The sequence below is a fragment of the Chrysoperla carnea genome, chromosome 2 (assembly GCF_905475395.1).
Source record: "Chrysoperla carnea chromosome 2, inChrCarn1.1, whole genome shotgun sequence".
In the NCBI taxonomy this organism is placed as follows: domain Eukaryota; kingdom Metazoa; phylum Arthropoda; class Insecta; order Neuroptera; family Chrysopidae; genus Chrysoperla; species Chrysoperla carnea.
In genome coordinates, this window is record NC_058338.1 from 4,800,898 (window position 1) to 4,820,662 (window position 19,765).

A 19,765-nucleotide genomic window follows, 5' to 3' on the forward strand; every position below is an offset into this window, starting at 1 on the left:
TGTAAGTAAAGAGAGATAGCGTATAGACGGTATACCGTCTATACGGTATACCGTCTACGGTCTAGACCGTCCACGGTATACTGTATACGGTCTATTTAGAAGCGGTATGAAATTATTTTTGCCCTTTTATACCGTGGGGCCCTTATACCGTGCACGGTATACTTTTTCACGGTATACTCTTTATGCCGTCGAGCCCTTATACCGTTTGCGGTATAGTCTCGTCCACGGTATATACAATATAGATTGAAAGGCTTATTGGAAGCAAATGAAATATACCGTGTGCGGTATAGTCTCGTCCACGGTATACATTATACAGATGGGAAAGCGTATTCTCCAGAAATGTAACATACCGTGTGCGGTATATTCTCGTCCACGTATACACAATACAGATGGGAAAGCGTATTCTACAGAGATTTTTTGCCGTGCGAGGTTTTTAACCGCACACGATAAGCTATAACACACGGTATGCGTTTATACAGAGATTTTCAAGCCGTGCGAGGTTTTTAACCGCACACGGTAAGCTATAACACACGGTATGCGTTTATATTGGGATTATTAAGCCGTGAATGGTTCTATCGGACTGCCGTTATCAGGACTCGAACTCGCAACCTCCAAATCAGTAGCCAAACGGTCAAAGACTGACGTCTTAAACCACTTGACCACTGAGCCGATGATAATAAATATCGTAAAATTTACGTTTTAACATAAAGTAAAAACTATACGATATATTTTCGAAATAAATTTTACAATGGAAAAAAGATATTATTACCTTTGTAAGTAATATTAAATTATAAAACTCTGGATGAACAATTGTACTCCCTACGGTAATTACAAAATATTTAATAAAATATTATTTCATTACCACAAATTAATTTTCCTGGATGGTTATCTATATAAAGAGGGAACGAACAGAACAATATATATATTGTGAGCTGTTGATATGCCGACAAATAACCAAGAAACTACAACATACTTATTACTACAACAAGTCTATTACATTAAAAAAAAGAAGTGTATTCCCGAATGTAATAGATTTATAAACTACGCCATCTGTTATGTTTTAATATGAATTTAATATCCTTTTTGATGGTTTTTCCGCTATTATTTTGATGTAATATATACTGAAATATCGTTTTTTACCAGGACCTGTTCATTATATGTATTATTCGATACATCTTTTACATTAAAGTATAGGGTCATCCTAATCCTTAGAATTATCTCTGGAGTAATACATTTACGCAATTTATTTAACAGTTTGGAAAGTTATTGTAATGGGTTCGATTTTCACAATCGAATTTTTCAACATCATCTTTACGTTTTATAGGACAAGGCATTAACACCAATTTTGAGAAGAAGAATGTGAGTGTGTGTAGGTTGAAGTGCCGATCGTAGCTTATTAATAGAAATACGATCCGGAAGAGCCCACTTAGTTTATATAATTGGCTGGTATTGCCTTTAATATCTAAGTGAACTGTGATTCGATAAAGCTATTTACTTTGATTTAATATTATATTAATTTATTTGGTTAATTATCTCTCAAAGTAGGCCTCAGATTGAAAATTGGTAAAGTAACTTTTCTCTTCGCCGTTATGAGCTTATTCTGTAGGCCAGCGAACAGCAGTCAATAACAAAACACCTTGTATATACTTTATAACTGGTAATCGATAGAATTCATGCATGGGCAAACGTGGCTTAGAGAATCCACTCAAACTTCTGTAACTAACAGACGAGTAAAACAACGATACCCTAACCAGTGTCAGCCATTAATACGAGTAAGACAGAGAGACAACATTTTTTTTCTACCTATTTCATTACTATTAGAGAAACTGAGATAGGTAGAAGAGTCGTATACCCGTCTCGCTTCCTCCTCTATGAGCAATCCAGACTTGCATAAAAAGACACACAGTAAGCTTTATGGCACGCAATAAACTTATAACAATGGTAACTTTGACTTAAAATAACTCGCCCATGCCTGCGATTGATGAACACCTTAAATTAGAAAGTTATAATTGATTAAAAAATTAAAAAAGGTAACATTTTTTGTTCGAAACACTTGGCACTCTTCGAAAAAAAGGTTTGTTTTTCTATAAAGACCATTTTTGTTCAAATGGAATTAACAAAAGCACAAAAAGGTAAATTTTTGTTATCAATTACTGCCTAAACTTTTCGGTTTACAAAAAAATGTTTACGTATTTATAAAGAACAACTTTCTAATTTAAAGCGTTCATCTAATGTTTGTCAGTTATGAATTAAATTGAAATTTACTTTTATTTTCGCCTGAAGCATTTTCCTCGATATAACTTATTTATCGAGTTTCAAGTATAGATCAACTTAAAATAGACACCATAGTATACTTTTTTCGATGATTTATTTCGGGAATCTTTTTAATTGCGTGAATTTATTTTACCTACTAACTTACTTATATTATTCATGCTATTGATGACAAATTTTATATAGATAAAGACAATTTGTCATCAAAAAATTGTCTATTTGCTATTGTTCCCCAAAAAAGGAAGTACTGAATAAAATACTACAATACACACTTGTTAAAAATAATAATAACTTATATAGTACAAAAGAGACACCGGACCTTGTAGGCGTGGGAAACAGACCCGAAATATCCTTAAGAGATTTTTCTCAATTTTATACATATAGTAGTTTAATATTTATTACTTTATAAAAATCAATTTTTTTACTTAATAATGTCTATAAAATTAGGGTCAAAAATTATGTGATATTGTTATGGCATTTGTTATTAGTTACGGTGGTAACTATTATATCTTTTTTTTTTTTGTGGATGCCATAAATTATATTTTAGGATAGGTGAGAAGTATCGTACACCTGTAAAAGGTGACAATTGTTCCGGTCAATATTTTTAACTTTTACTTTTTTTTCTAGTTTGTATAGACAGAAAAAAATTGCAATTTGAATATGGTTAATTAAAAAGTTATTAAATATTGATAAACGATAATTTTGAAATATAAAAATTCCCACGATATGATTTGTCTTTCGTATTTTAAATAAAAAATATCAACGCATTAATTTCCGGTAGTCTGAGCAAAATATTTACTTTCCGTAATTTTGTTAATGTCAGTCTAAAACAGTTCTTTTTTGAAAATTTAATGCGGTTGAAAAATCAAAAAGGCTTTAGTATGATTATAGCCAATAGTTAACTCGCCTACACCCGTGTTATTGACAATTTGCTCATGCGCACGATTTAAAACGTAAATAGATATCTTGTATGTTTGAATCTAAATGATAGAAGTTTCAAATTTCGAGAGAATAATGGTTATATACTGTAGTTGTCACTTAAAGAGGATTTTTTGAAATTCATCCCCTAGAAGGGTGAAATAGGGGATGAAATGCTACATTATCATCAAGTAACATGTGCTTTCGGATTTGAAATAATATACAATAAGTGAAAACAAACAATTGACTGAGTTAATTGTTGAAATATCATGTATAGACAGTGTTGATAACTCTGTCACATTACACATACATACATGTCACACACATATAACTGATACCCATTAAATACATACTATACAATTTGTGTATAATTTGCGCTTTCACGGGTAAACAGTGATGCTTACGAAAAAATGTTTCAAACAAAATTGTTTATTTTTTTATAAGAAACATTTTTTATATTTAAACTTTTGTTCTATCTCTAACGGTTTTCAAGATGAGTCCTACGGACCGAAGACCCAATTGACCTATGTTGCTCATTTACGAACTCGACCAGACTTTTTACGTCCTAAGCTGTAAAAATTTCAACTTGATATCTTTTTTGAGTTATCGTGATGACAGACGGACAGACGACAGATGACAGACAGACAGACAATCGGACTAATTAGGTGATTTTATGAACACCTATACCAAAATTTTGTTCATAGCATCACTATTTTTAAGCGTTACAAACTTGGGACTAAACTTAATATACCTTGGTATATTTCATATACGTTGTATAAAAATTTAAAATATCATCAAAATCGGAGCTGCTATTGAGGACTTCCGAGTAAAAACATTCATTGATGCGCCAATCTATACACCTTCAAGTTGATATGATTGATCTTATAATTTCATACTATCTCGATCCGATAACAATTTTTATCTAAGACGATGAACACAGTAGCTATAAATATTTTTGATTTTTAAAAAATAAATAAATTCAATTTATTTTATCATTGACAACAAAAAAAAAGTGCTTATTTTATTATATTTTCATATAAAGATGAAAGATGTAAAATGATCAAAGCGTTTTTATTTTACAGATATAATTTAACAAACCCTAAATAATTTTTTATTAAATTTAAAGCATGTTTTTCAATTCTTTTACTTCATTTTTTTATTTTATAAATATTGTATTAACTTAATTACCGTTATTGATATCATCATCATGACAAAAATTTCCTTTTATCATTTTCACGCTGCTTATTGAACATTAAAGTTTACGAATTAATTGTGTAATTTTTTTATATCCAAAGAAATATCATACTGCAATTAATGAGCGGATATGGTGGATAAGCTTGATTTTCTGAGTGGCTTTTGACGTTAAATTGACTGGAAAAGCAAATTATTTCTATATATAAGGAATAAATTTGATATTACCTACTTTAAAATTATTTTCTTTAAGGTGGGGAGTATTACTTTAAACAAGTTTTGCTGTAAGTTAATTGTGTAAAGAAATTAGAGCCTAAATGGCCGAGAGGTCTAAGGCGTGTACCTTGGATTGATTGTCCATTTAGACTTAGGTTGCGGGTTCGAATCCAGGCAGCGGCAGTGTGAACAATTTATAATTAATGGGAGTGCAGAATTGATCACATTGTCGTCGCTTGGATAAGAACGAAGTAACCGACTCCACCCACATCAAAATGTAATTGTAAATATGTTTGTAATTAAATAAATAAAGATTAACAAATAATGATGTGGGTGGACTCTGTTATAGGCGTATATGTCATAGAAATGGAGGTTAAACCCCATTATTATTTTCAAAGAAATGAAGACTTTCTAGTTATAGTCCAAACTTCGAAACATTGGTTGTATTCACTTTTCGGGATTGCCTTCAGTTCCGTCTTCGCTGCGGCTTGAATCTCCTCTATCGTATAGATCAGGTGAATATACGGTGGTTGCGGAACGATATGGGTTGAGTTTTTGACAAAATGATCACGAATTATGAGTGCAGTATATGGGATGGTGCATTATCGTGGTGTAAAAACCATGAATTGTCTTTCCACATTTCCGGCCTTTTTAGGCGGATAGCATTACGCAAATGATGCATAACGTTCAAATAATATTCCTTGTTGACTGTTTGGTCGGGCGCAGTTTAAATTCAAATGTCACCTTATTTTTTGGACATAGTATCATCTCGGTTTAAATTCATACACGTCTGAATTAACAAAAAAAAAAAGAATTGTATTAACGAATCAATTTTTCAAAAAAAAGAAACGAAATTTAATGCTTTTTAATAATTATTATAAAAAAAAAAAAAAAAAAAAAAAGATGCAAGTCGGAAGACATAAGTCACCGTATTTTGTTATAACATTTTACAGAAATCCAGTAAGAATAATGGAAATTATACTTTTTTTTTATAAAGTTTTTTTTTATAATAGCACCGGATATTAAAAAAATTGGGGGTTAAATAATGTACACATTAAAAATACCTGCGACCGAGCGACCCTTTGAACGTTGAAAATAATTTATTACAATTTTTTTTTTATATAAAAATTTTGTTTTTGTTCGTCTGCGTTTTTCATATAAATTTTTTTGTTCATCTAAGTAAGATGTTGATTTATTTTAAAAATGACGCTGGTAATACCATGGGTGATCCAAGTATCATTTCTTTTCAAATAAGCATTTTGGCATGAGAGCACGAAAAAAACAATTTGTCATAATTCTTCCAAACCACATTCATTCAAGTGCCATTTGGCATTTTCCTCGGGAAATCCCGACCTCTTGGTATGGGGGTATGGGTATGGAGGTTAGCGGGCCATGCTCGAGCATCGCGCCTCGAAGCAATGGTTCAGAACACCTAGCCAAATAAACCCTTGTACTCTATCCCCGTTACACTTTTCAGTGGCTATTATAACCAACTGATGTACTGAAACCCAGGATTTCCCAAGCGCTGAGTTTCCTAATTTCTTCTGGTTCGACTATGGCCGGACCAAACCATTTCCTTCGCTGCTGTATGAGGGCCAGGCAGTTACAGAGAAAGGGGAACGATGTTTCTTCTGAATTTTCTCCGCATCTGTCACACGCGGAAGATTGTCTTTTTCCAATCTGATGTTAGAACTTGTTCAGGTTATCATGCTCTGTGAGTAACCTACGATGACTCTAATATCAGGAATCATCAAAATCGGTTCACCCAGTCGAAATTGACACACATTAAAAAAAATACAGTCGAATTGATAACCTCCTCTTTTTTTGTTTGAAGTCGGTTAAAAAAATAAACAACTTCAAATATAAATGTTTCAAATTTTTTTTTTCTCAACATCCCTTTTTACCCGTGACGGTCACTCCAAAATACTTTCAAAACTTTTCTGGGCGTAGTGAAATCGCGTGCAAAATCTAGAAAACAATATTCTTCTTTATTCCCTAATATTTCAAATATGAATATCTAATATTTAATTTCATTTTTGATATTTTGTGTTGATTGGCATCTCTTCTGCTTGCTCCATTATTATGATTATATTATACTTTGAAACAACACGTGACTTGGTATCATCAAGACACGTGACCTCAAGGATAATGAATTGAATGAAGATGTAGGTATCCACGTGTATGCAATACGATGATCGGTTTATCTTATTTCCATTCTATTATTTCCCAGTTTCAAACACAAAACATGCAGTAGTGAGTGTATGCACCTCCTAAAGTTTCTCAGATAAATTTATTATTCATTTTTGAGGTTATATGCATGCGATTCAATTTATAATATATTTATGAAATGAAAACAAAAGCGGTAGGTACTATAATAAAGTTACCAACCCAAGTTGTAATGAAAATGAATTTAGACAGTGTACGCACGAAACGTGTATTTTAAATAACGATTGTCAATCGGACTAGTTTTATTGTGGCAAATACCACAAGCGTGGTTCCAGAGAGAAAATAACCAATTAGTGACGTCATACGTGGATATCGCGATTAAGATTACATATAAAACTAATCCAACCCAACTCAACCCAATCCAACCCAGTTGGGTTGGGAGCTCTCCCCTTCGGAGAGTGGGAGCACTTAAAAAGGTCTAAATTGACAACAAAAATTTTTGTTCAGTGCGATATTTCTGTTTTCTTCAATATTCAATAAGTTCCCATCATATTATGGTCGCTTAATAACGGCACCACCTTCCGAGAAGCTTTACAGTTCCTCTGATTGTTTGAAATATATACTAGTGCCCAAAAAATATGGTGACATTGTATTTATTTTGAAAATTCTTTGTTAATTCTTCCAAATCAATTTCATCCCCTTCAAAGTAATCTCTTTCCGATGCAATGCACTTAGACCAACGGATTTTCCAATTTTCGAAACATTGGTTGTAGTCACTTTCCGGGATTGCTTTCAATTCCGTCTTCGCTGCGGCTTGAATCTCCTCTATCGTATCAAAACGGTGTCGGAGCGGCCTTTTGAGCTTGGTAAACAGCTAGAAGTCGCACGGCCCCAGGTCAGGTGAAAACGGTGGTTGCGGAACGGCATTTTTAGGCGCATAGCGTTACGCAAATGACGCATAACGTTCAAATAATATTCCTTGTTGACTGTTTGGCCGGACGGAATTCAAATGTCTCCTTATTTTTTTGACACAGTATGTACATTTGGGTCATTTAGCCAAAACACAGATGACCGAATTTCTTTTACGAGCAATATTATACTCACATGCGTTAATCACGCATCTCTAACACTAAAAACAAATCAATGAGGAAAATAAATAGGTGACCTTTATTTTATAAATATTCATATTACTACCAAAGTAATTGTCTTGCATCCCCCCAAAATAAATTCTCTGTAATTTGATATATTCATTTATAAAATATAAAAATTGATTTTATAGATACTATTTAAAATCAAAGTACAATATAATTTTCGTTTCTCTAATTTCAAGCTGATAAAATGCGTTTTTAGTATCAATGTGGTGTAAACAATATTTTACGAGTGTAAAGTTTTCATCGATAATTGTGGTTATGAACAAACCCATATATTTATTCTGAGAGGAAATAATGAGGTGATTCTTTTGGGAAATCAATCAGTGAATTGTAAGGGAGAGTAGCATTAAAGAATATTTAAAGCGCGAAATAGGTATTTAACGCATGTACAGAACGCGTCGGCATTTCTCTTACCGCGCCAAGGTAGGAGAAATGTACCAAGGAAAATTTCTCCAAAATTACGTTTATCAGTTCTATACATGCTAGAAAGATTTCCTCCGATCGACCCAAAATAAAATAAAAATAACAGAATACTTCTAAAAAAGCCCTTACCGACATCGCAACCTCTTGAAAAAAGGGAAAACTGCCCTTATGTCTTCTATTCACGTTAGAAAGAATGATCATATCAAAATAAATGTTGAAGTTATGGTTATTTTAGTTTGATTTTATTATACCCATAATTCATTTCCTAATATCGGATACTAAAAAATATCCTAATAACGGATATCCATTATTATGCAACCTTTTTGAAAAACACGATTTTGGTGGCCAAGATTCAGTTATTTATACAAATTCGATTTTTTCTTGTACTTCTACGTATTTTTGATTTATGAAAAAAAACTATCCGATAATTGGGTGCACACTCTCTTAATATTCTCGGTATATTATCATCTCTGATTGCGAATGTTCTAAATACTTTTCTCCGAAATATAATATAAGTTTACTCTTTTAAAAGCAAAGTAAAAAAAACCGCAATGATAGGAAAATGTACACTTATAATATATATGAATATTGTGTATACTCGTATATTAAAAGATCATCAGTTTTTTTTATATATCAATAATAAGAATTCTTGTGTGGTTTCGTGTACGGGCAAGGAAAAGAAACCATATTACTGTGTATGTGTATAATTTTCCTCTTTTGGTGTAGGTAATACAACACCCATTAAAAAATATAGGGTGTCACACTTAAGCCATAAATGTCAAAGTCACCTTTGTTATAACTTTATTGTGTACCATAAACTTTATTGTGTGTATCTTTATCAAAGTCCGCATTGCTCATGGAGGTGGAAGCGAGACGGGTATACGACTCTTCTACCTATCTCAGTTTCTCTTACAGTAATGCGATAGGTAGAAAAAAAATGTTGTCTCTCTGTCTTACTCGTATTTTTTGCTGTCACTGGTTAGGTTATCACTGTCTTACTCGTATTTTAACTACAGAAGTCTGAGAGACTTCTCTGAGCCACGTTTGCCCATGCCTGATATATAGCAAAGTTAAATATTTATATACCTACCTTGTTTTAAAAAGTTGAAGGTAAATTTTTCGATGCACGTAGTGATTCCGTGGTGAGCTGTTTATAGAATTCCCGAATTCAAGGATAACCAACGAAACCTTGATTCCGCTGTCTGTCTAAACCGCAATAGTTAGACATCTGAAATTTTGAACGAGTATGTATTAAGTAGTATTGCCACTATAACAAGAAATAATAAAAACCAAGATGGTGAATTCCAAAATGACCGCCATTATTTTCTAACTTTAAGCGGAAATATTAAGTACAGCCAAAATCAGCTGTAATAATATCGGTTATAACGACTAGCCTAGTTGAACCGAAGTTCTATATTAACACATGTATGAATAATTAAATTAAATTTAACTATCTCGTAGCCTAATTGACTGATCGAAGTCTACTACACTTTCGAAAAGTTGTCGATGCAATTATTAAATAAAGCCACCCTGTACGAGTAGATTATTTATAATACATTAAAAAACTACTAACAATGTTGTCTCTTTATTATTATAATTTGTATTGATCAGAGAGACTATCTGTCGACAGTCAATAGTTTCGGTCTGATGTACATATATGACGTACACATAATAAACCAGAAGCCACGTGTATGCCATTCTGACGCACGTGTCACCTTTGAGTTCCTACGTACACCAGTATTCCAATCAATTTGCTACATTTTATATATACAGGTTGCTCAAAAAATTTATTCACTTTATGAACAAGATACCAACGCGACTGACAATTATTGGTTTTCAGAACATAAGCCGTGGAAAATAATCGAAAAGTTTCTGCAATCTCCGAGAAAATTTGCCCAGCCATAATGGGTTTTTGTTTTTGAAAGCATGTCAAGTACAATAATTTGAAGAAAGGTGGAATAATGGTGTCCTTACATGCTGCTCCGATTAGTTTTTCAGAATCTAAATTTCCATTAGAATTTCAGATGAGCATATTTTTTCAGGGCTCTGTTTATGGCTAGTTATTATATTAAAATAAATAGTGGGCTGTGTCAGCGAAATTGGAGTATGTGAATCGAGTTTAATTGCCTAACAGTGATTAGTGGCGTATTAGCCATGTTGCAAGAGAATCAAATAATAGGGATCTCGGGCAAGGTCCCGTAGATAGATTTAAGTTTTTAAGAAAAAATAGAAAAAAAAAGTGGAAGGAACTATTTTCGCCATTGGTTGAAATTATTTGGAATTTTTTAATTTATTCTTGTCATTGTATTTACATTTTTTATACTGGCATAAACAGTGTGTATAAATTTGAGTGGTCACCCAATACACAGTGCAATGTTTATATAATATATGGGTTTATAATAAGTTTGAAATGAAGAATTAAGCTTTTTGTTTAGGTATAGTGGGCTTTTAAAAGCACATACGAGGGACAAAGATCGTCAATCAATTAGTTTCTGCAACAAATGTTGTTATTTGAGATTATGTAGTTTTTACAAAGAGTCTATAAATAAGTTGAATCGATGCGATATCTAATATTGAATTTTTTAAATTAAACATTAAATCATGCTCTTAGAACGTTAGTTAATATGTGTATATATATTTATATGCAATATTAGATAAAATAGTTCTTTAAGTTTCCCATTTTAGATTTATAAAGAAACATTCCTAACATACTGCTTGCGAGAAGAGTAGTTAGAATTCTCTTTTATAAATATTATATATCACATGAAGTTAAGAAAATCTTAATAGCATTGACATTTTAGTAAACATTGATCCATATTTATCCATAAAAATTTAACAGGGAGCTTCTATATACAAACTATTATTCCCTTTTTTACTACCTTAGAGTGGGGGTAGAAAGGTGAAAAATACTGTACGACTTATTCTCATACCAGCCGAATGTACAAAAAATTCATTAAAATCGGTCAAACTGGACGAGTCTAAACATATACACCATGACACGTAATATTCATAGAATTTTGAAACACAAGCATTTATTGCAAACAAAAACGCATTAGTATGCCACGCATGAAGAAAATAATCAATTATTTAACCCATAATAGTATATCTTGTTTTCTTACCTGCTATTTTATAAGAAATCGAAGCTAAATACCCTGTTGAATAAATTATTAACTTACCTTCTCGTAAAAAAAACTCAAATCGGCTAACGAATTTCATTTAGACTTACTTATATTTTAAGAACCATTAGTTGATCTGTAATTGACTAAAATAATACCTTCAATTTCCGGGATATAGTAAAAATAATCAAGTATTCTTTTATTTTTTTTAATATGAACATTTTTATTTATAGAATTAATATATATATATTTTTTAATTATTTACAAATTGTTATTTAATTCTACATTTTATTGAAGCTAAATATATGAACATACACGCAATTTCAAAGAGTTTTTTTTTTTCGTTCGTTTTATACAATATTTAATTAACAATAAATTTGGCTAGAATAATATTTCGATTTCAAATTGTACATGTATTTAATTTCGATGAAATACATATACATTTGAAAAGGTTAAGAAATATTATTATAGCCAAAATATGTATTTTAATTTATTTATGAAATTCAATAGTTTTGAAAAAGAAAATATTTTAAATTAATCACAATTTTTTTTCTCTTTAAAAAAAATCGTTTAAAAAATGACATATTTTATTAGTGCCATTTATTTTATTATTCGATGTCAAATAAAAATTGCTTAAAATATTAATTTAAAAAAACAAACAAACTTTATTAATATTTATTGTTATTAATTCCATTATTGTACTTTTACAGTTGTTTTTTTGTTATTTTAAAAATATGAATAATAATTGTTTTTTTTGTATTTTTATTATTATTAAATACTTACATAATATTGCATGAAAAAAGATCTTCATAAATGAAACTTACTGTATATGTACATGTTGATATAGATTATAGAACAATAAATATGGGTAATACAGTACAAGTGGGGAGGGAGGATGGAATGTAAAAATGGTATATTTCATTTATGAAGATCTTTATTCTATTAAATGTTTTAAAATTATGATCACACAAATGTAAAAAAAAAAAATTATATTTAAAAAAAATTTCCAAAAATATGATTAAAACGATGATCAATAATTTACAAATTACGTGAATAACGCAAGTTTTTAAGTAACAATAATATGACTTATTAATTTCTGTTTTTAAACTATAAGAAATCACAAAATTAGGCCTATGATTTTATTTTTTCGATGATATCGAACACATTTTTCAATAGTTTAAATACATTTTGAAACTAGTCAGTGGTTTTTTTTTTTCTTAATCAGACTAGAATTGAAAATATGAAAAAGAAATTAATGAAAATTAAATGATTTATTCATTTGATAGGCTTTGATTTAATAGGCTGTATCAAATAAATAAATAATTTTTGTTTAAAAATGAATTTTCTAAGAAGACTTGTTATGCTGTCATAATTAAAGATCAAATAAACATAAGTAATTATGTTAAAAAAATGGACTTTATACATTCAATGAAATTCTCAATATTCGATCATACATTTTTAGTGTATTGTGTTTGCTTAGTTATAACGAAAATAAGTTAAAAATATTTCTATTGGATAAAAAACACAGTTACTTCTAAATTTAAAAAAAAATATTTACAATGAAGTGTTTTATATAAATAAGTAAGCGCTGAGTAATAAATAATTTGTGATAAGTGTTAATTATTAAAATTTGTGAATGAATGCTTTATATGATATATAAAGTTTTTTGAATATGAATTCTGAACTTCAAAGTTTATTTTCCACTCATGTTAATTTACAGTTTTAACTGGATTTATTATCAGAAAAATTCACATAGGGGTTCTAGTATTAAGGCAACTTATTTTATGAGGGGCAGAAAATTATAGAGACTGTTTTCAAAGTTGAGTAGGAAAGCGATGATCTTGTTGTAACAGAGCTTATCACTAGGAATTCAAACTTTATTAACGTATTCCTGAAATATCTTCAATTTTACATATCTTACATCTTGACTCAATAACTTTTGTGGAAATTGGAATAATTTAGTTAACGAAACGATGAAATAATTGCCCGTAGTTTTGATATTTTTTTAATTTAACCAAATTGAAGAATGGTTAAAGTATCAATCAATCTATATTCCGTGGTAATTTAATCAATACATCTCAAAATATATTAATGTTTCTCGAAATTGTTACAACAAACCCCTCGCTTTCTCTTCCCGCCTATGGAAATGCTCATGATAGGGGAATTTTCTTTTATGGATCCAGGAAAAATTTTAATTTCGCCATAAGTTTAAAAAATCGATTGTCATCAAAATTTTAAGCTTGTAACTGAATTAAAAAATAAATTGATTTCCTTAAAGAGTCTCACCAAACAATGAGAATTTTTGAAGAAGAAAAAGTTGTTTTGTGAGAAAGAACTTTTATGGGATGAAAATTTGAATTTTTTTTTATTCTTGGTAGCAAAACAATGTCTCAACGCTTATTTACTTTTAACACATATTCAATTATTATTGTTAATTCATTTTTCAATTGAATTATTTATTAAATTTATCATTTATACATTTTAAAATAATAATTTGAGCCAATCAGAAATCACTAAACCATTTGATATTTATCCTGTGTCGTCATATAATCTAAACTACAATCATTTGGATGACTACTACTGCTATTACTATGATGCCGTGACGATGGACTAAAACTCTGATGATGGTGATGTGTAGCAGCCATACTAGCCATTGGTGAGTATGCAGCAGCCATTTGATGATTAAATGCAGACATTTGATGATGGTGATGATTGTGATGGTGTTGTGCGGACATTTGTGCGGCACCATTTTGTTGGGCCGCATTAAAATAATCCATTTGACTATAATAAGCTGGATTATACGTTTGATGACTGTAATAGGGGGATTGTGCTGCTGCCATAGCAGAATTTTGTGAGGACCATGATGAAAATGCAGCATTATATGAGGATGCATCAGTAGCACCACCAATTGAACCCGTACCGACGGTATTATGATATGTTAATGAATTATTATTTGCACTTGGTGTACCTGGCGGTGAAGGTGTTGTCATTAAACTGCTTGTGTTACTACCTAGCGGTGTTAAATTACCTCCACCACCGCTGCTTGCACCCGTATTATTTGCACCCCCAGCATTAGGACCATTTAGATTGTTATTGGTATTATTTGTTAAATTATTACGATAAGAGTTTTGTGATAAAAGATGACTATGATGTGTGGTCGAAGATGACGATTCTTTTTTAATGATTATCGTTGGTGATGTTGATGTAATGGGTGTTACAGAGGTGCTAATTAATGGTGATGTTTTACTTGGTTTGATTTTTGTTGATGTTGATAAATTTGATGAGGATTTATTTGATGATTTCACATTTTGTTGTTGTTGTTGCTGTTGTAATTGTTGACGACATTTTGCACGACGATTTTTAAACCATACCTAGAAACAAACGAAACGTATTTTAATATATAGGAGGTACATTAGTTTAATTGTCAATAAATCCAAGTAAAAAATTATGATATTTAGAAATGGTGGTAAAATTCCTGAAAGTGAAATACACAAATTTAAAGAGCTGCCGTTTGAAGTTGTGAACACATTTATTTTCTTTAGAGTTCCTACTCTCAACTTCCTCCTTGTTTCATCAGGCACTTAAAACTTTGTTACTAAAAGGTAAAGCTGGTACCTGTTCTGTTACGTCTACGTTAACTAGATCTAAGTGCATTTCTTGGGTAGCTAGAATGCAGCTGTATCATTCATGCGTGTTAAATCCCTTATTACTCTTCCAAAGTATGGATTCTATGTTAATTATCTGAAATTGAATGCATTCAAATAGAATTTTTTAAATAATTTCGTCAGCTCTCGAGAAATGTACCAAATTATGAAGTTCGTTATGAAACAGATACTTCACTTAACAGATACTTCACCTTTGGCTCTTTGAGCAATAAAGGCAGGACTTTCTTGGTTGCGTAAAATTACGCTCATGGGTAATGAAAGGTATCCGAAACTCTGTTATAGGCGGCTTCTTAACCTGGCCAATACTTCCGACTATAGCCAACCAAAACTCAATTGGGTATTATAGCTCAAAAGCTTACTTTGCGTATTTGACTCTATTGGCATCTTAAATAATCACGTAATTTCGCAAGCCTGCATAAGAACAATCCTTAACGATTTTCAAACTTTTGATGCCCTACAAGACCGTGAAAGAATTGCTTTATCATGTCAAAACTTGAGGTACAAAGACTTGATAGTCACGGATGGATTCGAGAAATATTTGGCTTCCCATTGTCCCCTGTCATTTGTTCAAGTTTGACATGGTTGTCCGGCCCTGTCATTTATTTTATACAACTTTCTTAGTATTAGTTGATAAGATATGCAAATTTAATTGGTTCAGAAGGTCATGATCAAATTCAAGGTTGCTATTATTATAAGAAATTATTTATAGAAAATATTTATTTTTTTTATATACAGAAAAGATTGGATATCAAAATTTAAATTTCACCAGTGTTTCCCGAAAAAAATTTTAATTATAATTTGAAAAGGTTTTTTTTTTTAAATTTTCAGCGACTAGTTTTGGAGAACTCTTCAAAAACATATCATCCATCCGTTTTACCATTTACCAAGACTAATGTTACCAAGACTACCACAATGTTACCATTTACCAAGACTAATGTTTAATATGGTCTACTTTTGAAGTTATTTTTTTTATATAAATAATCGGGGGGTCAATTACCTCCCCTCCCCCGTTAATTTACGGAGACTTGTTTGAATTTTGAGACAATGTTTTTAAAAATTTAACTGTTTAACATGTTTAAGAATATTTTCTCAAAATTTTAAGTTACTGGTGTTTCTTTTTCTGTCGTGCCTCAACACCGTAAATAGTTGAATAGGTCAAGATTATATTGAAGGTTGTTTTTTATTTATTTCCATAAAAAATATTTAGATACAAACGAAATCAATGTCAGAAGTCATTTTTTTTGCAAACTTTTGCAGTATTACGCATAAATATTTATGAAAAATATTTTTTTAATTTAAAGTTTTTATCTGTTAACAGTTTCCGATTATTTTGATACTATGTATGTAAAAAAATATATCAAAGTATATTAAGTTTAGTCCCAAGTTTGTAACGCTTAAAAATATTGATGCTACGAACAAAATTTTGGTATAGGTGTTCATAAAATCTAATGTCTGTCTGTTCGTAAACACGATCACTCAAAAACGAAAAGATATATCAAATGAGCTTGAGTTTTTAAATGAGCAACATAAATCAATTGGGACTTGGATTGTACATCTTGTAAACTGTTAGAGATAGAACAAAAGTTTCCTAGAATGTTTCACAAAACCACTAGTTGAAGTTAATCAGAAAAAATTCTACACACTTTTTTACTAGTTTTGGAGAAAATGGACACTAAATTTTTTTCCATAAGTTAAGCCCTCACGGGTAAACAGTGATGTTTACGAAATAATGATTCAAATAAAAGTTGTTAATTATTTTATAAGGAATAACTGTTACATTTAAACTTTTGTTCTATCTCTAACAGTTTACAAGATGAATACTTTTTCATTTGATTGAATGAGCAAAAAAGCTCATTCGCTAGAAAGCTCGAAGCTAGAAAGTCGAAAAAAAACGAAAATGTGCAGAAATACCTCAGCTAGAACTTTCAATTAAACTTTTTTTTTATTTGATGCATAGGTTTTTTTGTAATTTGTAAAAAAACTGATAAAAACCTCCAACTACCCCCCAAAAAAAGAAGGTTAAGTACGTCCCTGCGAGGTCGAATTTTTTAACGAAGGGTAACCTCATAAACAAATGTAGAAAATTTCAAAGATGCATTAATTTTTTCCGTTTTAAATATTTAGTTGTACTAATTATGTATATTATATGGGAATATCAGTTATTTGTTTGTGACGACTGTGGCAATCTAAGAGTGACTATTTTTTAAAAATCAAACGCTTGCATAATCAATATTGTCTTTATATGGTATTTCAACCGTTAACTCAGTCAATTGTTTGTTTTCACTTGTTTGTAGTACAGTTGGAGCAAAGAATAAAAATTACTAAAAAAAATTTTATTTAAATCAGCACAAATTCGAAACGGTGAACCAATTTTTTTTTAGATTGGTGAAACCTACACTTTAGTTACTTGTGTTACTAAAATTCTGGTAAAATGGATATCACGCATCCAGTACGAATTCTCCTTATTCGTTCAGAAAACAGATGCTATAAACTAAATAAAATGTCTACCAGAACAATAAGTATTGATCGCCATTTGTGTACAAAAATTAATTTAAAAAAAAAAAGCTACTGTAATAATATTTTTTTTTTGAATGAACCAGTTTTACGCCAGCCAAAAATACTGACGAAAAGGTGTGACAAACCAGATAACAATGCAGATACACAATAGCTGTGTGTTTTTTGTCAAGGCGCTGACGATACAACGAGGGGGTAATTTTATTATTATTATTATTATAATAAATAAAATAATAATTTCATTTATTTTTTTTCGTTGTCACTCTTTTCAATTTTGCATGGGACCACCCTCGGTGATAAAAAAATATCGGATTAAAAAATAAAATGTCAACGATACTCTCTTTTCTATTTAGTGAATATAAAAATATTATTTGTTTAAAATATAGTTTGTTAAACGGGATAACAAACATTTTTTTTTTTGTAATACTGAATCCAAAATCTGGTTTTTGTATGATCCACATATGTTGTGGATGTACAGAGTGCGTTTTTTAATGTGGCATGTAAACTGGAATCGAGGAAAATGTTAATTTCAAAGACACACACCTTTAACGGGTATTTAATTCAATCTAAGTTTTCCAGTTTAATTAAAACGTCACTCTAATTAACTAAAACTGGCAAACATTAGACAAACACTTTAAATTTGAAAGTTGTTCTTTATAAAAAAGCCAACATTTTTTGCTTGAAACATTTTTTTGTAGACCGAATAGTTTAGACAGTAATTGATAGCAATAATACCGTATAAGACAAAGAGTGCCTAGATTCCACGAAAAAACAATTTTGGATAAAACTTTTCAGACCGTTTTTGCATAAACTGTACGGTTTGTGGAAAATGTTTCGAACAAAAAATGTTACCCTTTAAATCGATAAGAAAGCTTGAAAACCTAGGTCAAGTGTAATGTCTGCGTAAAATGAGTGTCTATAGACCCACCATTTTTTGATTGAAGCATTTTTATCGATAAACTTATTTATCGAGTTTCAAGCATATGTCAACTTAAAAACAGAACACCCTTTACATGTTTTTAAAGTAGCAAATTTTTGAATATTTTTTTGTTTTTTGATTAATTTTATTACCTATACAGATGACCCGATGAATTTCGTTTCATCTACAATTTATTTGATTATAACTTCCACAACCAACAAAAGGTGGAGGTGCTGGACAGTTTGCACACCAAAAATGCAACTTTCGCTTACTAACTCAAGCTATATATCGATTTTCAACCGTTTATCTCAACTTGAAGGGATTGTAGGGATGAGCAAAGCTTTAAAATCGCCGGGAAAAAGAAGTTTTTCTCCCTGGGAAATATGACTAAAAACTGGCATTTTGTCGTTTTGCTAACTCTCTTTGTTGAACACGCTGTACTATATACTAAGAGCAAATAGAAGTCATGCAATTTTTCATAAATTTATATCCTAGACCTTGATCAATGTTGTTTAAAGATAGATTAATAAAACAATTTATAAATAAACTTTTGTAATCGCAAAATTTTATATTTTTTCCATCAAAATGTGGAACTATCCATCGGATACACCCATATGGGCACGAAGGACATGCCTATCATCTCAATAGACCTTAGACGCTTAGACCGTGGGATACCACCGTTTTTTTTTTAACACGAAGTTTCAATCGTGAGTGGCTTCCTTTTGACGATTTTTTTCGAAAGTACTGCGTTTTCAAATGAGCATGATCGAAATATGCCGAATACATGAACTTTTCTTTCTGAAGATGTGACATTGTGGTGTGCAAACAAACCGCGACTTTGCCCACGTAGAACTATACACAGTACAAAATCTTGATCAGAAATGCACTATAACGATCATGAACGAGTTCATACTCCGATTCACATTTGGCCGATTTTCGGGTGGCTGTACCGTACTCACCACCTTTTCGAGGGCTGGATTCACGTTTGCTGACACCATGAAAAAAATTGTTTTCAACCCGAAAATTTTGGGATTGACGGTTACCTATCGGTAATTTTGTAACTTCAACTATTCTTTATGACCCAGAATGCCATCAATATTCAAACGATACTATAATTATTCCCTTCTTGCGTATTTTATCTACATTACAACGAACAATTAACTGACCTTCCACAAACATGTGAAACCATGTGCCATTTAGCACAAGGAGCAAATG

General features: G+C 30.9%; 1 protein-coding gene across 2 annotated transcripts in view; it reads right to left on the reverse strand.

The window, feature by feature from the left end:
- Positions 1-13,798: 13,798 nt before the first annotated feature.
- The window catches only part of LOC123293891 (homeobox protein OTX2-like), a 60,076-nt gene continuing 54,109 nt past the window's right edge, over positions 13,799-19,765 (reverse strand). For both annotated transcript variants that reach the window (XM_044874878.1, XM_044874877.1), the window contains exon 3: positions 13,799-14,823. In XM_044874878.1, coding sequence (XP_044730813.1) covers positions 13,966-14,823 — 858 coding nt within the window. In that variant the 3' untranslated portion in view covers positions 13,799-13,965. The remainder of the gene's footprint in view (positions 14,824-19,765) is intronic.